Source organism: Petromyzon marinus, chromosome 27 (genome assembly GCF_048934315.1).
Source record: "Petromyzon marinus isolate PM22_M1 ecotype Great Lakes invasive population chromosome 27, UKy_Petmar_22M1.pri1.0, whole genome shotgun sequence".
NCBI classification, from domain to species: domain Eukaryota; kingdom Metazoa; phylum Chordata; class Hyperoartia; order Petromyzontiformes; family Petromyzontidae; genus Petromyzon; species Petromyzon marinus.
The window spans coordinates 11,224,267-11,244,894 of NC_133693.1; the positions used below are offsets into that span (position 1 = coordinate 11,224,267).

Sequence of the window (20,628 nt, forward strand, 5' to 3'; positions counted from 1 at the left end):
GAAACTGATTGGCCTTCAGCAGAGACATGTTTATGCTTGCATTAGGTGTCATTTTTGGTGTTTGAACATCTTAACACCTCGTATTTTATTGCCAGCCAGTGTGAAACCTATTATTTTTGTCATTATTATTTTTTTATAATGACAAAAAGGTCCCATATCACAATTCCGGAGCTCAGCCCCAGACAGCCCCATCTGAAATTAATCCCTCATTATTATGATGACGATGATGCTGATGGTGGCCGTGCGCGGTGTGGCGGCTGGAGGAGAGGGGGTAGGGGAGGGGTGGTGAATCGTGACACAGGCCACGGAGGAGGCCGCTGCTGCTATCACGCTGCTGGAGGCGGGCGGGCGGGCGGGCGGGCTCTGTGCATGCGCAATGTGCCCCGGCTCCTCCGCGCTTTATAAACTCCCCGCTCCCTCGGCTGTCCCGGCACAGCTGGGTGGCTGCTACTGCTGCTCCTGCTGCTGCTCCTGCTGATGCTGCTGCTCCTCCTGCTGCTGCTGCTGCTGTAGCAGTAGCGTCTGCTATGTCCCAGCGCCAGAGCTCTCAGGCGTAGCCCGTGCACGAGACCGGTGAGCGAGTGTCCGTCCGTGCGTGTTGGCGTTGTATCGTCCGAGACGTCGTGTTGTTCGGTAGAGATGACACGCGCAGTCACCCCCAACCCCCCATACAGGACGCAGTGCCGAATTGTTAATCAGTTGCATGCGTTATCGGTGTACACACTTAAATAATTGATAGCCTTAAACGTATTTTTCTTATCGGCATACCTCCAAAGGTACGTATCTCTTTATACCGCTACGACAATCATCACGGATCAATTACGTAGAGCACGGCACGTGTGTGTTTGTGTGTGTGTGCAATCATTGAAATGTGTTACGCGGAAATCTATGCGAGTGTCCGTCCGTGCGGTCACGGAATTACGAGAACAATCGAGGCAACATCGTGTTAACCCGAATGCGCCCCATATTCTCGGCAGAACGAAAGATATGAGCCAGAGTCGGCCCGGTGAACACCACGCGTGTGCCGTTTAAAGCTAGGAGGCGAGCAAGGGGATAGCAGTGCAGGGCCATTGATTCGTGAGTCGATATCTCCGGAGCTTTGAATGTTACCCTCTCCGATGCGGCATTTATCCCCAGCACTCCGGTTCGTCTGTAAGTCCCAAATACTTCGTGAATGGAATTGGCCTGGGGTCTTGAGGGCCCGCCGAGGCTTTCGCGGGTACATGCAAGTCTTAAGCACGTGTCAATATTGACGCACGTCCGACCTTGGAACAGATTACGTTGTATATGACACCACACGTGCCGTGTGAGCGAACATTCATTAGTGCACGATTTTTCAGGACACACGTGATTCCTAGGTTGAATCGTGCGATTACTGCATCGGCTTATGTATCCCATACTGAAATGATGTTATCGTGGACATCACCACAATATTATACCCACTATAATGCTGTTCATAATGCTATCATCCGTAAGCCTTTGAATTTAGATTCGCTCACACTAATGTGTGTACGTACGAGAGTGGAATATAATTGCATGCACATAGTGCCCGGTGTTTGCCATTCAATCAACGTATAACCCCTCCCGTGGGCGGATCGTCGCTATTAAATCTTGATACTGTAGTTGGACATTGACCCGACAGCAGGCGAGGCACCCTGATGGATGCTCGGCAGGCAGCGATGATGGCTCGGTAATAGCTCAGCAAACAGAAAACTTTTCGATCGACGACGGATATGCAGCCTTCCCTTACATGAGTTAGTCGCCGTGGGAATTTAAACAAAAACAATGTTAGTAGCGAAATCGCTATTAGCTCTTTTCTTTTGTCAGCAGCGACCTGGCCGAAAATGATAGTTGAACGAAGTGGCTTATCGTCACGTGGAAATGTATAGCAGCCAACATACTCTAAACCGCGCGATGTTGATTTTAAATGTGGAGGGGAAAAAACCGGAGGACCCCGAGAAACATCCACGCGACCACAGGGAGAGAGACACGCAAACTCCAAATATACTGCAGCCGTCAGAGTGGGGATCGAACCCACGACCTCCTGCATAACAGGCGAGGGAGATAACATCTCGCACACTGCGGCGCCCCTTAATTTCATGTGGAAAGAAATTGCACGGGTAATATGAGATGTGAACCACAGAACCTCATATTTGACTTTAAAAATAATGGTAACTTTTTTTTAATATACTGAATGTATAACTAAAAGAACAATACGTGCTGTGATATAGACAGCACTGCATTCAAGGACTCAAGTCAGGAACAGGCTCATCAGGGCAAACAATTACTCGTTATAAACGATATTGACACGAATTGCTTTCTGTAGCAGTCTACAGCTGCTGCTAGTGGTGTAGCAGCTACCACGAGGATGCTTCTGTACCGTTCAGCCGCTCTTGGCTGAAACCTCCACCCAAGGTCGTAACAAGGTCGTTATACCGAGCTGTTGTCCAGGCGTCGGTGCTTCCTTTAATTGCAGTAAGGTACTGGAGTAAGAGGGACGAGCAGAAAACTTGACGATCGTAGCAGCGTTGGGGGAGCGGTGGTACGGTGGTTAGTGCACTGCGCTGTGAAACCCGCAAGCTGAGTTCGATTCTTGACCATGGCTTTATTTGGTCGTGATTGATATCCGAACGAACTTCAACCCACCCTGGCGAGCGTGGCGAGGTTATATCCAGACAAAACCCCACGACCGACACGGCATGCCGCGAGCTCTCCATCCAGCAGTGGATTGACAAAGGGCTATGCAGTAGACGATTAGTAGGGGTAGTCGTACTGGAGTGAATAACGTGGGAGTTCGAAGCTCGGCCGATATGGTGTTTTGGATTAAAGCGAGGGTTAAGTTGATAGTGACGGCTTTGCGAGCTGAACGAACGATTGTCCAAAATGTTCCGATGTGCAGGCGCAACGTTTGGCCCTTGAGGCCGCGGGTAAAGATGCCGCAGCTGACCCGTGGTCCCCCCTCCCCCCAACACCATCACATCGTCACGACACGGCGCTCAGCTGCAATTGAATTTGTCAAGTCCTGCACGCCGCGCTCAAGGTTGTCTATTGACCAGTGGCGTCGTGACAATATTATTATCAGCTCAGGGAGTGCGGCAAGCGGGTCAGGTGCCTCCTGCCCCCCACCCCCCACCCTTCTCTCCAAATATTTGATTTGCGTAAATTGTTGCGGAAGCCAAACGATTTCTGCTCTAATTACTTTTAAAAAAATTAACGCGGACGGTAAACGAAGGCTTTTTCATTAAACAATATATATATATATAATTTGGAACCGCGTTTTAAATCAGCGTTTTGTTCTTTTGACACTGTTGTTGAAAACAATTCTCACGGTGCTTATCAAGGGGGGACCAACTCGGGTGGGGGTGCAAGCCACCTCCTGTCTGCCCCACGCGATTTACGCAACTGCTATCGACGACGAAACTGCTCCCCCCCCCCTCTCTTTCTCTCTCTGGTGAATCAGTCTACCCTCATCCCGTCCAGCCTCGACTGCATCATCACCTGATGCCCCTCGCCCACGTGCGTGCAGTCCACACCAGAAATGAGCTTGCCACTTCCCCAATGCATGGCCCGCATTCGCCTCGCCCCATGAGTGATCGCGCCATATCTCTCTCTCATTCAGCCGCCGCTGCTGCTGGCGCTTGTAACCCCCCCCCCCCCCCCCACCTCTCGAGGTGACATTACGCATCAGTAGCAGACCCCTCCTCCCCCCACCCCACCCACCCCACTGTGCCCCCTATTCAGAGGCAGGTCGTCTCAGCCTGGCGCTGTTGGTACCACAATTCGCGGCGGGGTTTGTTCACTCCCGGGCCACAGACGCAGCAGCGGTTTGACAACTGGCCCCTAGGGCGTCCCGGTAATGGAGTTTCCCATCCAGGGTGTGGACGTTGTAGCCCCCGTAGTCGCTGCTGCTCACCTTCGCAAGGGGCCATCCATTGAGTACGTACGCATGGAGGGGGGGGGTGGTTAACCCAAATGCGTACGCTTGCGTATGGGGGGTCTTCGGACAATGTGCGTACGCATCGGAACCGGGGCGGGGAGAAGCCTCGATAATGTCTACATTGGCCTTCACATGAGTTAGTTGGCCCGGCGATGGACTATCTGCTTAAACACGATTATATTATTAATCCTTGATCGTTTCTGCGCGGATTAAATATCGGCCGTTCTATAGGATTCTGGGGGGGGGGGGGGGGGGCTGGGGGGGGGGTGCGTCAGGCGTACATACTGAGATGCGGGGGGGGGGTGTTAAAAGTCCGCGTGCGTACAGGGAGGGGGGGGGAGGGGTCAAGTTCTGACAGATTTTTTTCGTGCCTACTCAACGGATGGCCCCTAAGCCCCGCTCGCCGACAGCGTTCCAGACTCGCCGCGATTGGACGTTCGAGACAGCACCGCTCACGTCGTCCTGCTCATCATCTGCGGCTCACAGCAGCCCGCTCACGCGAACACCACTCGCATGCGCCTCACTTCGTCCTAGGACACAGCTTGCCTTTGGTCACGCCGCGCGGAATGCGCCCGGTCTCGTTGGAAGGTCTCGCAAGCTAGGCGAGTTGGAGCCCTGGGTAACGCGTTGATGATGGGTGACCGTCCCTACACACCAGCTTGTTTGGACGCCTTGGGTCGAGTTGTGAACGCGATTGGCGGCAGAGGGCAGTGTAGCAACTTCCATTGTTGTACTGTACCGCTCAACACCCGCGAATATGCCATCAACTGACCGATTTGGTCAAATGTGGTCAGATAAACCCAACCGGCACTGCCAATCAACTGTATCGAAATCAGCTCACATCATTACACATAAGTATGGTATAGTCTACCTCTGCTGCCTGCATTAATCGTAAGACGTGTAAATTTCGATTTAAAGCTTTCGTGACTGCAAAGTCACGTAGAATCAGAATAAAATAATAAATTGATAAAATAAAATAAAATAACACAATAATATTCTCACGACGTTTCGGCCACAACACAAGCGGCCTTCATCAGGTGAAGGGGCGCGACTGTCTGGTAGGACAGTGCTGTCCTGTCTGGTAGGACAGTGCTGTCCTACCAGACAGTCTCGTCCCTTCACCTGATGAAGGCCGCTTGTGTTGTGGCCGAAACGTCGTGAGAATATTATTGTGTTATTTTATTTTATCAATTTATTATTTTATTCTCATTCTACGTGACTTTACCGAAAGAACCAAAGAAGACGTAAGACGTGTCTTTTAAATGTAGCACGGACGCGGGAGCGAGGCTTCAACCGCACCGGAGTGGTGAGCGCTGTCAGCGAGCAGTGTCTCCACTGATGCCAGCTGTTAGGCGTACAAACTATTTTCAAACATCCCATGGTTGATTTCCCCCGTGCACAAACTGATTCTCGTTAAATATATGCGCTCTACGACTAATTAATGCTTCATTAAGTCGTGGATCGAATTAGTTATTTTTTTTGTCACAATACGTTAAAGGTAAAGCTTATTTAAGAGATTCGTGAAACAGAAAGTGATTTGTCAATTGCTCGTGGTGCCATAACGCGCCTCCCATTAGCACGGTTGGCTACGTGCGGTGTGAAAGAAGCTCATACGCACTTCGCGCTTGTGACGATTCTTCATAGAGACAAAATGCATCGGGTAAATACTTGCACTGGGAGTACAGCCAAACTCACTGTCCCGCACGCCTAATTAATTCCCGAATAAGATTCCGCAGCGTTGCAAATAATCGCCCGATAGTAATCATAAACAATTACTCTCGACGTGTCAATTGTGGAGATATCTGCGGTAGATGAATGGGCATCGCATTGCCCATGGATTCGTGCACTGGGACACGTTGTTCCTTGCAGTACTGTACCACGCATCCCACATCATGACCATGGGCCTTTGTCATTATCCGCCGTCCATCAGATATCCCCGAAGGAAGATAGAATGGGCAGCCCTGGACCGGGCAAAGTGTCCATGAATGGATGTGCCATTAGAAGAGATTTCCAGCCATTCATGCGCAGCAAGAAATGTTCAAATTACGAAAAAGGAATTGGTCCATTGTGTGTCAAAAAGCATATTCGGTTCGCTGCAGTGCAGCGCTTTCACACTCTCTCATTTGAATTATTTTCGTCAATGCGTTGTTAGTTGTTAAGTATCGGGGGAGCACCGTTGTGTAATTCGTTTCACGTGGATCTGTGTGACGTCCTGGCACTGCACCAGAACGTGGAGAATTGAGCCGTCTGCCATATTTGCTCACATTTTGACCCGAGAGCGCACACTTGCAAGGATTCTGTGCCGTGAGTTCAGAACTTTGCCACGGTACTCTCTGGCCAGATGTGCACATATTATCCTGATCAAATGGTACAGAGGCTGCATGCAAGAGTTTCTCGATGGCGGTTGACCAATAATTAATTTGTGTTGCGTACTGCAGGATGTTTGTACCCTGGGGTCTTATCCCATCCTACAAGGCTTATGTGTCCTCCATGTCTTTTTGTACTACAGTCACGCTCGACCCAAGGTAATTCTGAATCCGATTTGTACAAAACTGGCATACATTTGCTTTGCCGTATCCAATTTGGCCGGCCTAACCTTTTAAAAATGGCTGTTGTAACAAATGACTGAGTGTGCGTACACTTGCAGGTAGACATTGACCTAACGTGGGATTGCATTTTGGCCAGGAAAATCTGAATAAATAAAATACACATACCACCGCGTACTTTTAGCATACATACAAACAAACAAATCATCATCATGTAGCAATACAATGGTTTTTTAATGAGATGTTAAAGCTGATAATCAGCCTCCTGTGAGACACAGGGACATGCTGCGATGCTTTTCTCCGAATCAACTAGCTGTTTCTATTTTACCAGGTAAGACCCACCGAGCTACATTGTTTTTTTTTCAGCGACCTGGCCACAAATGATAGCTAGTTCAACGAAGTGGCTTATCATGTGTACGTTTTTTTTTTGCAGCCAATTACTTCAAATGCATGTTTCTAAATGGGGAGGGAGAACCGCAGGACCCAGAGAAAAAAAACATGCGTCAGGGTCGGGATCGAACCCACAACCTTCTGTATTGCAGGCGAGGTAGTTAACATCTCCTAGCCACCGTGGCGCCCCAATTAACAAGTGAATCAACTTAACTCATCAAAAATAAATATCCTAAGTTAGTGCGAACATGAGCAACACATTCTTCTGCATATGTCATGTAAAAATGTTATCTGCTCAACATCAATGTGCATAATGTGTTTTGGTTAATAAAAACATAAATGACTTTCGGAAAATATAAGATAATGTACTCTATAATTCACTAATGAATTATAATACGGAAGAATGTGAGGTCAACAAATGTATTGCCTAAGCAGGGCAGGTATTTGGTGGATGCCGTAAAGCAGATGTATTGAAAGCTTGACTATAAGCAACTAGAACACAAACGTTTGGCCTTGGGTATATGTACATGCAGAACATTTGAGACATTTTTGAAAGCAAGATACCAAAAGTAACTTTGTATTTCTCGATGGAATACTGCAAAGGAGCATGGTAAAAATCATCTGGAAGAGGAGCTTCAATCACTATGGACGTGTGCAGGATTGAGTAACGGGGCTGATTACTTTGACAGAAATTTAAGTGGATACGCACATCTTGGTGAGCAGGGGCAAAGAGCTTGAGCCAGACCAACGCGATACCATGGGTCGCCTTGAGGTCTCAGTGGCGGAGTGCTCACCGTGCAAAATGCGCGACAGGGAAGTTTACGGTGGCATCGGCGATGTTTGCCAATTGATGACCTCCACTTGACCTTGGCCTCTGAGAAATATCTTGCATTGATGCCGTAACCATAACCGCATTTTGTTTTTTTGTCGCCAGCCATCGCTCGTCTGCCAGACAACAGAGATGGCCATGGCTTGCCCAGAGTGTTCCTTCTGCAGTCACAAGGAGGCGGTGCACAGTCGCCAGTACGGCGTGCGCTCCTACCTGCACTACTTCTACCGCAGCGGACGATGCGGCGCCGAGTCGGAGGGGGGTGCCTGCGGAAACCCGAGGCTCGAGACGGCGCGGGCGGCCGATGACCAATGCTCTGATGAGCTGGAGAAGGATAATCGCCTGTGCGCATCCAGCATGTACAATGTAAGGGGATTCTGTCGCGTTCGCTGCAGTTTTCACTGCGCACGTGGTATGCCTGTGTGTAAAGTTGTTTGATGCGGCCCAAGGAACTTAATTTAATGTTTTAATAATGATTCCATAAATTATTCCATTACCAGCGGTGGAAATACGGCAGGAAAGTCCCGAAACGCATGCTGTGATGGGAGTGAAAATTTGAATCCGATTGACTGCCTTCTGGAAGGAATCAATTATTATTTTTTACTCACGAGTAGACGCTTAGACTAATATAGAGACCCGCAGACACGTACAAAAACCCACAGGCATGCTCAGAGACCAAGAGACACGCAGACAGACCCGCAGACACGCAGACAGAATCCGCAGACACGTACAGAAACCCGCAAGCATGCTCAGACCATGAGACACGCATTGAGACTCAAAGACACGCACACAGACCCAAAGACACGCACAGAGATCCACATACACACACAACGCCCTACAGACACACAGACACCCACAGACACACAGAGACCCACAGCCAAACACAGAGACCCACAGACACACACACAGACCCACAGACACACACACAGACCCACAGACACACACAGACCCACAGACACACGCAGAGACCCACACACAGAGCGAAGCTCCTCCCCCTCCATCTCCTCAGATCTATTGGAGGTGGGGGGAATCATTTAAGACTTCCCCCAGTAATTTATTCCCATTTCCAGTGTGCATTACACACACAGCAAAGCAGACTCGTTTATTTTGGAGTGGACTTTTTGTTGACGCACAAAGAGGCCAATCACAGAGCAGGCACTGCCAGGCATTTTTTTTGGCACTTGTGCAATTGTGTCACCATGATTGTGTGAATACATGTCCGATGGCACCAAAACCAATATCCGCCAGTTTTTCTAAAACCACCCATGGCCTTCGTATACAGTACTAAATATGAGTGTACTGTCTCGTTGATGCCCTTAAGAAGCGTAAGGCAAAGATCATAAACCATCATGACACGAACTCTGGTCATCCTCGCAGGGGATTTTGGCTCGCCATCGAACAAAGACGGTCACTGCATCGCGCGTGCTTCTGCGACCGCCTGGAAAGCCCTTCCGATATTATCAGGAGCGTAATTTACGTAACTAACGTAATAACTGGCGTAACCAGCATAGGGGCAGGGGGTGCCTTGCCCCCCCCCCACCTCCCCGTGGCCAAAGCAACGAGTTGGGGCCCCCCTTGAAAACCACCGTGAGATAAGTTTTCAACAACAGTGTAAAACAACAACAACAACAACAACACTTATTTTGCGAAGAGGGAGCGCCCCCACAGCGTTAAATGCTCGAGACCGTGAGCGTAACGACGATGTGATGAGGCAAGAGGAGGCCGCGATACACAATAGCCTCCAGGGTGCGACCGTGCGAGACGAATCAAATATTGGGGCCCCACCTGACCGATCACCCCCCCCCCCCCCTTTGAGCTAATACTGTCGTTACTACGCCACTGGATATTATGAAGCCAACGGGAGCTATGCACTTGTAAGTGTAGATCTAACATTTATATCATGGCTTTAGTTTGTTGTCCTTCCCCCGCACCTCCGATGAGCACGAGCACGGTTGGTTTCGCACGGTGCGAAAGAAGTCCAACATCCACACATACACACCCACACACCCACACATACACACATACACACTTACACACATCCACACATACACACATACACACTTACACACATACACACATCCACACATACACACATCCACACTTACACACATACACACATACACACATCCACACTTACACACATACACACATACACACATACACACACCCACACACCCACACATACACACATACACACATACACACACCCACACACCCACACATACACACATACACACATACACACACCCACACATACACACATACACACTTACACACATCCACACTTACACACATACACACTTACACACATCCACACTTACACACATACACACGGCGCCTGCAGCTGCCTCCTTGGACTGGTTGAAGGAAATAGCGTTCGACTGCCACGCGACGATTCACAATCTCTTGCTTTTCCCTCCGGCCGTACGAAAGACGGAGACTGGTCCTACGTATCTGCAAATGCGAAGTCAGACAAAAATGTAAACCGAACCGTATTCCTAGTACTGTATATACATGTAGCATACTCAAATCATCCAGGGTATACTCAGATAAAGCACTGGTTATTCACGTGCAATCCTCAGGGCGGTTGTGATATTTTTAACATGTGATGTGTACAAATAGGCGCTCAATCGATGGACAATATGATAACACTTTAATAGCACCACTAAAAGCTTGTGCCTGTGTGAATTATGCATAATGAACGCTGATTCCCCGAGCGCTGCGTTAAATCTATCTTAATTGCTTATCGACGTGTTGACCCTGGGTTGTGCACGCGATACCGTCCTCATGTTATTTTTAGACTTTTTTTTTTTAATTTTACAACTTCATTAGCCTCGCAACGCCGGCTGGCTACGCCGTGCTGCCCTTTCATCAGCCCACCACTGAACGGGGGGCAGGGGGGGGGGGCTACGGCCCAGGGGCCCCCTCCACCAGCCATGGGGGCCGTCGGGATGATTTTGACGAGGCTGAGATAGTAACCGAGCCCCACAGCCTACCCATGCGGCAAGCTTCCACACGAAATTAGAAACTAAACTTGCGGGGTTTTTATTTTACTACCAGGTAAGGCCCGCTCAGCACTGATGGAGCTCGTTTCATAAGCGGCCTGGCTATCGCAAATGATGGCTCAACAAAAAGTGGCTTCTCACGTGGCATTGCACAGTAGCCACGCACTCTAAACGCGTGATGTTGATTCTAAATGTGGTGGCGAACAAAACCTGGAGGACCCGGAGAAAAATCTACGCGACAATGGGGAGAGAGACACGCAGACTCCGAATATACAGCAGCAGGCGTCAGGGTCGGGAGAGAATCCACGACCTCCTGTATACCAGGCGAGGTAGTTTATTTCGCATCCCTGGCGCCCATAGCCGAGGCTTTTAACGGCAAAAAGGTCACACCTAAAAACAGACATCATCAGTCACGAAAGATTTAAGAAAAAAAAGAAATGTTCATAATTAATAACATGCTCCCCCCCCCCCCAAGGCCCGTTGCCTTCCTTCCGTTGCAAATAAATGCCGCGTGGTGGGCATCCATCAGTGAGTAGGTCAGCATCGTGGTGCCAAGTCAAACAGCGACGGCGATGATTCCGTCCCTCTTCCCACGTGCCACTGAAGAAATGAACGCATCGCTGCAGAAACCGCCATACACACGGCTCACATAGCACACACACACACTATATATATCTCTATACACATAACCGTAGATTGATTTTATTTCATACAAACGACCAAACCGTTATCAATCTACATTACAGTTAACACCATAGTCTAAACAAAGTAAGGGCCTCATCCATCATTTGAGTTAAACCGCTACTCAGACACAGGATACAGCCTAACAGCAGCATCCTACAGAAAGCATGCGGCTATTCATTTAGCTACAATACGGAGGAGTCGATGTCAGTGAAAGCTTGAGAGAAAGCAACACATCTCCCCATAATCACGTCAAACTGCCCTTATCCGTCTCTTTATTTCATTAGTTATGCCTTCCGTGCCGCTCGTGGCTCCGCTCATTCTGCCCGCGTGTTTTGTGAGTCTCATGCAGTCGTCTCCCAACTGTTGAGCGAACTTTGTTTGAAAATTGACTTTCGTTTTTTTTCTCTCACATTTACCCTGAGCTCAACGTTACACCCTTCTCTGTCACGTTGGCCGAACATTACCTTCGGTTCAGAATCGCATTACAAAATCTTGAATTTAGACTGCAAGAGGAGGAAATCAGATGAGCTGTGAAGCTCTTTTTCACAGATGTCCGGTAAGTGGCGGATCAGCAAGCTACAACAACAACCAATGTAAACATCACGAAAAAAAACGAACGATGGCAGCACAAAATATTATCATTAGATGTTGTTGTCCTCAGCACATCTGATGTGATTAATGTTTCCCCCGTTATTATTCACATATTTACTTCCCCAATCTACTAAGGTCATAGGTGAGTTTAAAATACAGTACTGCGATCCATATTTTTTTTAAACAGTTGGACTAACAATTGATAAGTATTCATTAAATTGAGCTCTCCGTAATGATTTGGATAATGGAATACAGCAAGGTTAGGGGCCGTCCATAAATGACGTCACGCACCTGGTGGAGGGGGGGGGTGTCAGACATTTGTGACGATGTGTGACGAGGGGGGGGGGGTTGAGAAATGTGGCGTCACATCAAAATTCGCAACTTAAATAAATATAGACAACACGTTCTACTTAATTTCAATACAATGTTTCATAAATGTTTTCTATACATCAGAGTGCAGCGCCACATTAAATACGCACTACAATGACAATAGTTTAAAGCGATTTGAAGCATGTTTTATTTTTTGGGGGGGGGCAGAGCTTTGTGACGTCATATTTTAGGGGGGGGGTCTGACTTTTTGTGACGCCGTGTGACGAAGGGGGGGGGGGGCGGTCAAAAATCGTCCAAAATCGCGTGACGTCATTTATGGACGGCCCCATAATCGTTCGGGTTCGTCGATGCTTGTCATTATTATTATTTTAATATCACGGTCCTAAGTGCCGGTAATGGAAGTTATGGGCAGCATAGGTCAGACACTCTAGATAATGGTGCTCCTGCTCCTGTTGCTGGCAGCACGGTTGGCTCCTTACAACATACATACACGTACAGCCTGGAGCTTACCGCTGCTGGACAAAAGCCTCCCCCATTAAGCTCCATCCCTTCCTGTCCGAGCTGCCCGTGTCCATTCGTGCCCTCTGAACTCTGCGGCGCTGTTTTGCTGCTGCTGCTGCTCTTCTTGTCTCTCATCTCTCGTCAGCTGCTCTCGTGACATGCATGCTGCTGACCATTGCCACTGGATCTTCTATTGATTTAGCAACAGCATCGTCGGTGATGCTTGTGATTTACCTTTGGACAATAGGCTATACCCGAATGCGTTATCTTGGGGGGAATTGTCTAACCCAATGTAAAATGGCACGACTTATTATAATATGCGCCTCTGTGTTAATCACAATTGCTGGGTCCACAGACGAATCCGTGTTGTTAAAGAGAAAAAAAAACGGTAATCTTCTTTTCAACGTTACTAAATGGAATACAATTATGGCTCGAAATAATGTATGAATCTTTTGTATGAAGCAAAATACTTCTGTGCTTCACATATTTGTAGTCCAGATTAAACTGGATGAAAAATATTACATTCTCGGAGGGTAATTGCGGTGGTATAATTTTTTTCAAATCACGAGTATTGTTCAAATATACATTCAGAGAATTCATATTTTTAAATTACGTTGACTGTTGTTCAGCGTCCGCCTCACCTCCTATGCACTGCAATGCATCGTAGTTTTGAATCTAAATTATGTAAATGTATTGTATTAGTATTTTAACTATTTTACTAGTAAATTACATTGGTTAGTAAATTGACCGTTATACAATTAATAGTTTCAGTCATGAAACCTACTCTGTTACTGAATTGGCTTTATCTTAAAGCTAACAGCAATATTTTGATAGTAACATACTTGCTCATGTAAGTGCTATATACTGCGCCCTTTCAATTATTGACTTCAGTAGAATATCCTTTGTGATGCTCTGAATGTAAAGACACGGTCATATCCTTCATTACCGAGGGCACCATTAAGAGCCGAGTAGACTGGATAATTAAATGCTGGATATTTTGGTAAGGCCGGGCATTGTGCCAAGATGACTGCACTCCAGCACTGTGGAGGCAAGGGTTGGTGGATCGTGTGGAGTTTTTTGAGACTCTGCAAGGTAAGAGTCATACAGAAAATGCGTTCGTGGCCACTTCTCCACAGACCTTTGTGCTCTGTCACTTCTGATTTTCCCCAGGTACTCTAGCTTTCTGTAACATGCCAAATTATTTCTTAGAAAAGAGGTGGAGAAACATTCAAACTGAGCAAGGCTTTCCCGGATTCCATGCATAATATGCAGCAAACACTATATGCCTCTGTCTAGCAAAGAAAACAAATTGGGACACCACAGCCAGCGTGGAGTAGCAGGCCAACATACCCTCAAGAGGGGCTCTGTCTGGTGAAAACCCTTCCATCATACGTGGCATAATGAAAGATTGCATGGATCCATCTGTGCATTCAATTTTAGTCTATGCCTGTTTTCAAAGATATGTAACATTTACTGTTTTTTATCCCTTTATGCTTTAGTTGTTACCTGTCATCAGCATTTAAAAAAAAACCTGTATTGGTGTTAATGGCAATGCTTTTTTAAATGTCTTCTCGAAAGCGGCATGCAGGTGACAGCCATTGTTAAAGGAGCAAATTACCCCGACTGATTGTAATGCGAGTCCAGCATTGCCCTATGTTGTGGGTTACAGCTGTCGTCTCTACAGATAACCCGTTGCTTGAGAGCCACGTGGTCAGCTTAATGAACAGCAATGCAGATCTTCTTTGGTTCTTTCGGTAAAGTCACGTAGAATGAGAATAAAATAATAAATTGATAAAATAAAATAACACAATAATATTCTCACGACGTTTCGGCCACAACAGAAGCGGCCTTCATCAGGTGAAGGGAGCGAGACTGTCTGGTAGGACAGCGCTGGAGTGAGAGAGCCACGTTCAGATCACGACTTCGGGATAAGAAGGCTCAACTAATCGAGTCTCTCACCTTTCTGAAGAGATGCCGCGACTCTAAGCTTAAAAGCCGTGATCTGAACGTGGCTCTCTCACTCCAGCGCTGTCCTACCAGACAGTCTCGCTCCCTTCACCTGATGAAGGCCGCTTGTGTTGTGGCCGAAACGTCGTGAGAATATTATTGTGTTATTTTATTTTATCAATTTATTATTTTATTCTCATTCTACGTGACTTTACCGAAAGAACCAAAGAAGATGAATCATTGCAGTCACGAAAGCTTTAAATAGCAATGCAGATCATTGTTTGGTTTTATTACATAAGCAAAGACTCTGGTTGTACCGTATTTAGTTAATGGCATTCATTTTGAACGAGGTGAGAGACGGTTTATTCACCAAGGTTTAAATAAACATCCCCATGGAAAAAGCGAGCAATTCTTTCCCAGGTCCACGGTGTGATTTGCCAACGCGATGTCTCACCTGGGCCCGCAGGCCGGAGCTGTGACGGGCTCCATCATTCTACTCCTTGGGATCGCAGTGGTGTGCACTGGCTACCTCATCCCCCCCAAGATCGAGTCGTTCGGCAAGGCCGACTTCTTCGTGGTGGACAAGCACGCCCTGCGCTTCAACCGCGCGCTTGAGATGTGCAAGCTGTCCGGCGCCATCCTGTTCTGCCTGGGTGGAACATCCCTCGCCCTCGGCATCGTCATGTCGGCGTGCTCTGCCCTCCGCTCGGCCGACGACAAAGGCGCTTGGTTCCAGTTCCAGGAGCAAGGGGAAACGAGACACAGCGATGGCAAAGCGCGCGGTGGCTGGGCCAGTGCCGTGGAGAAGCTGCCGGTAGCGCTGTCCAAGGTGCTGAACGTGCAGCCCTCCGTAAAAACTGGTTGAGTGGCACTGGTGTGGCTGTTCTTGGAGTGTTTAAAAATCGGCTTGTCCGATCTTATGAAAAGGGTGTTGACCGAAATGAGACCTCGATCGTTTGTTCGTTTTAACAACAGGGCAATTATAGGTGAGGTGCTAAAATCAAGGCAATACCATGAATCGGTGTGAAGACTGGATGAACAGTGAAAGGTAGAGTTGCACTGTTGGCTACACGTGGTGTGACAGGCAGGAAGGCAGTTGTGACTGACTATCTGCGGATTATTTCGTTCGGTGGAATGCAGTTGATTGGGTAGTTTTTCACCTTTTATGTCAAATGATTCCGTGCAGAGATGTACATTTATCTTCTGCAGCATCATCCTGGATATATTAAATTCATAATCTGTTATTTTGTAGTTGCAGTGATAGGAGACAATGCATACTTTTAGAAAACACGTAGCTGTCGTGGATTTGGGAAAATGAATCATTTTAAACAATTTTATCCAATGTTTCAAACTAACCAGAATAAAGCACATTGGTATTTATATATTTTTCAACGGGGACCTGTAGCAACAAATATTCGTATTATACACGTGTCAAATAGGTCATTTTTAAACGTACATATTCAGACCACGATACCAACACAAAATGGCGTAATCTTCAAGCACTCCAACAAGGTCTTTAAAATATGCCTAACAGCAGCAGCATTATTTGGTGAATATTCCTCCAACATCACAGGGAAACCGTTGGAACAGAGCTGTTGATTTGGGGAAAAGTTCTTAATACAACTATACAGCTGCTTAAGCAATGTAATTGCACCAAACTTTCCAAAATATTCATGAAGAAACTCATTTTTCGACTGAAGCAGCAATTGTGTAAGTTGTATATGGGCAGTCGTGTTGTACAAATGGCATAATCATTCTAATAGACAGCGGACCGTACAGCAGCAGCAGTCTGTTTTCAGAAGCCTTGTCTGGCATCAGATTCGCCCGATCTACTTTGGGCTTTTTCACGCATATTGGGGTTCGGTGATTATGGGGAACTTATTTTTGACCCCACACACAGCGTGTGTCATGGCCTAATCTTGCAACTGCAGGTTGTATATTATTGTCTGGAACCTGGCATATTCATTATTGGTATATGTCCGATTAACTAGACGACATTCTTTATGAGGACTACAATATATCAGGGTCACACACAAGCTACCCAAACTTCACCAAGCCCCACTAGGACTGACGAAGCCTGAAGGATATCGGAGAATATGATGCCAGACAAGGCTTGATGTATGTTGAACTTCTTTCGCACCGTACATAGCCAGCAGATTGCTGCTGTTAACAGTCTACTGATGTTGCTGTGCATGCTAAATGCTGCTGCCATTGTGCGTGCTGCTGCTACTATATATCTTTGCTGCTGCTACTGCTACACAAGCCACCTGGCCTACAGCAAGCCGTTAGGACAGAGTCGCAATGAGTAAGCATTACGGCTGTACTCACTGGTAACGTTCACGGTCCCGTTACATTGCCATTCCTAATTCGCTCACCTTTGTGGTCTATGGAGAACGGATGGCAGGAGGAGCGACTGAAGCAACAAATGGTGGCGAGTCTCTCACACACACACAGCCGTACTCGAATAAAGTTTTTAAATGAATTCTATAATGCGGTGTTTTTTTCATCAATTGGTGTCTGGGTTGAGACCATTAACTCTCCCCTCCACGTGAGAAGCCTCTTCCATCAAGGACCCCTGCCTGAATTGTGTACCACGGAGGCGAGATGGAATGTACCTCGCCTGGTATACAGGAGCTCGTGGGTTCGATCACGACCCCGACGCCTGTATAATTGGAGTTTGCGTGTTCTTTTCTCCCCGTGGTCGCGCGGTTTTTTCTCCGAGTCCTCCGGTTTTTCCCTCCACATTCACAAACATGCGTTTGAGAGTATTTGGCTGCACTAAATTTCCACATGATGATAAGCCACTTCGTTGAGCTATCATTTGTGATAGCCAGGTCGCTTCTGAACAAGAGCTTTATATAACTCAGTGGGCCTTATCTTGTAAAATACAAAATATATATCGCATAGTGGCATAGTGTAGAATCGAACCCAGGATCATCATTTCTACCGCCGTGTGACGCAGTGGAAAGTGCACAAGTCACAGTTCGAAGGTTATGAGGTTATGCAAGTGTAACCCTCTCATTTGGAGGGTCAATTTAAATATAAGCACAAGATAGCAAACAATATTTTTGATAGCACGAGAAACCTACCTACAACACTTTACACAAGACTATTAAGGAAGAATAAGCATGCATATGCATGGATTATATAATGATTTCCAACATTTCGATTTAAAGCTTTCGTGACTGCAAGGATTCATCTTCTTTGGTTCTTTCGGTAAAGTCACGTAGAATGAGAATAAAATAATAAAATAAAATAAGACAACAAAATTCTCACGACGTTTCGGCCACAACACAAGTAGCCTTCTTCAGGTGAAGGAACAGAACTGTCGGAACGACAGAGCTTCAAAGAACGCTGCTAAGATTCGTAGCGTCTTTTTAAGTTGGGTGAGAGAAGTGAGCCACCTTGACAAAGGAGTTTACATTTCAAACAGGAGCATTTAGCATTGAAATAGCTGAGGGATTAGCTTGTGACTGGTCACAGAAATGGCTATGTTAAAGTCAAAGCCTACACATCCACAGAGGCACCTAGTACAAGGACGCCAAAGGGGCTGCACTACTCAACTATCATACAGATGTGAAAAAAACTACATCAGTATGCAGTCCTTGATGAACCAGGTCTTCAATGATAGCCATGGTGTCAGGTACCAGAACTTTGGTGAATAAGGACACCACATCCTAACTGACAAGCAGGTCGTCTGGGGACAGGGAAATGCCTTTGATTGTCGATACCAGGTGAGTAAAATTTAGTACCGCAGAGGTGGCTTTTCCAGTGAAAGGTCGCAGTATATCAGCAAGAAAACGTGCCAGTTTATAGGTGGGGGAGTTGATAGTAGAGACGATGGGACGAAGGGGTGTATCTTCTTTGTGTATCTTTGGAAGGCCAATCACCCCTTCGTCCCATGGCAGATCACTGTTATAATTCAGTGGGCTCACATGACATTGACTTCTCAAAGACGGAGGTTCTTTGCAAGCCAACCGGCTACCATGAGAGATTCGTTCATGAGGCCATCCACATATACAAGCACAGAGACAATTTCAACCGAGAAGATGGATTCTGGCTTAGTAACCATTGGAAAAATGTTTTAAACCATTTAGGTTCTTAATTAATTGTATTTTACGGTGACCTTCAGACCGCAGCTTTTTCGCTGGCATTGCTTCTTAATACCTCTCACACCACGGTTAATGGTATGGTTTATAGCATGGAGTATAACAGCGCTTCGTAGCTGTTGCTCTCCCCCCTCCTCCGTTCCGAGCATGGATGGAATCGTCCCTCTGAACGGAGCTCGTAGCTCTCCGTGGTGCTGACGTTGAGGAGAAGAATCCACCCATTTTTTCGCCATATAGCATTGTGATATATAACGACTTATTGTTGGTAGCTCAGCTGATTGGAGAGTATATAGAGTTTATTGATAACATTGAGGTAGTTTATATTTTAGTTTTTTTATTGGTTTACAATATGGTATTCATTATATAGTGTAGTGTATACCCAGTTGCTGTTAATAGCTCAGCTTTTTGAAGAATATATTGAGTACATTTATTATATTGATGTAATTCAGACTTAGGTTTTTTTTCACATCGGTTTACTGTATTCTAGTTGGGTAGTGCAGCCCCTTTGGCGTCCTTGTACTAGGTTCCTCTGTGGATGTGGATGCTTTGACTTTAACATAGCTATTTCTGTGACCAATCACAAGCTAATCCCTCAGCTATTTCAATGCTCAATGCTCCTGTTTGATATGTAAACTCCTTTGTCAAGATGCATCACTTCTCTCACCCAGCTTAAAAAGACACTACGAATCTTAGCAGCGTTCATTGAAGCTGTCGTTCCGACAGTTCTGTTCCTTCACCTGAAGAAGGCTACTTGTGTTGTGGCCGAAACGTCGTGAGAATTTTGTCTTATTTATTTTATTATTTTATTCTCATTCTACGTGACTTTACCGAAAGAACCAAAGAAGATTTCCAACATGTTTGCCCTCGGAAGTATTTGTTTTTGTTACTGAATGCGTACTGCTATGACATGGATCCTGCACTTTGGATTTACTGTACCTCCATTTAGCATGGTTGGCTACGTATGGTGCGAAAGAAGTTCAACATACATCATAAATATGGACGTCGACCAAGAAAAAGGAACACAAACTGAAATTCGTGGTTAGAAGCACAGGCTTCAAGGACGCGTGCAGGTTACTGACTGCTCAGAAAATTTGGCTTGGGGGCGGGACGCGCCGTTAAGAGGGCCGCTGGTTGCAAAGAGCGACGGAACGACAATCATGGGGGCGAGAATGCGCCCCCAGAGAACACGTGCGCCGTGCCGATGGGAAGCGACGAGAGCGGCTCGTGAGCGCAGGTGGCTCGGTTGAGTGCTCCCATCGCGGGACCCACCGCCGTGGGGGTGGGTGCGGTGGCAGCTTGGCGAGAGGCCTACGGCGAGCGGTGGATTTGTCCTGGCTGAGCAACGTCACAAGCCTGCCGAGCCGCACGAGGCGATGCCTCGCGGTGGCATCGCCCGCGGTCACATGATCGGGCAGCACGTGGGCGTACGAAGTGTGATGTCATCGCCTTGGATTAAAAAACATAAAAAGCTTTTATCTTGAGTGCTGTTATTTTTTTCACTTGCTGAATTCTGAGCAACCCTTTTAAGTACGTTGGCCTGCTTTCCAAAGGGCAAGTACCCAATAGTGGCAACCGCTTTCATGCTCAAAATTGTGTCCGTGTTTTGATCGTCTTTCTGAGAGTCGTGGGGAATCAACGCTGCAGACAGGCAGAAGGACAGAGCGAATGCATCGCGTCAACCGTAGTGTCGCTAACCAAACACGTTGAACTATCATTGCTCGTTGACATGACCGCGTAAATTAGACAATGAGGATGCAGA

The 20,628-nt window shown here is 46.9% G+C and overlaps 1 protein-coding gene across 2 annotated transcripts; it reads left to right on the forward strand.

Annotated features, from left to right (window-relative positions):
* The first annotated feature begins 357 nt into the window (after nucleotides 1-357).
* Nucleotides 358-17,242, forward strand: LOC116946537 (neurensin-1-like). Of its 2 annotated transcripts, none has more exons than XM_032961515.2 (3): nucleotides 358-573; nucleotides 7,808-8,068; nucleotides 15,227-17,242. In XM_032961515.2, exons 2-3 carry the CDS (start codon nucleotides 7,835-7,837, stop codon nucleotides 15,623-15,625), a joined length of 633 nt encoding a protein of 210 aa, XP_032817406.1. In that variant the 5' UTR covers nucleotides 358-573; nucleotides 7,808-7,834; the 3' UTR covers nucleotides 15,626-17,242. The 2 variants fall into 2 exon arrangements, with proteins under 2 accessions (XP_032817406.1, XP_032817408.1); XM_032961517.2 differs by lacking the exon at nucleotides 358-573 and adding an exon at nucleotides 583-776.
* The last annotated feature ends 3,386 nt before the right edge of the window (nucleotides 17,243-20,628 follow it).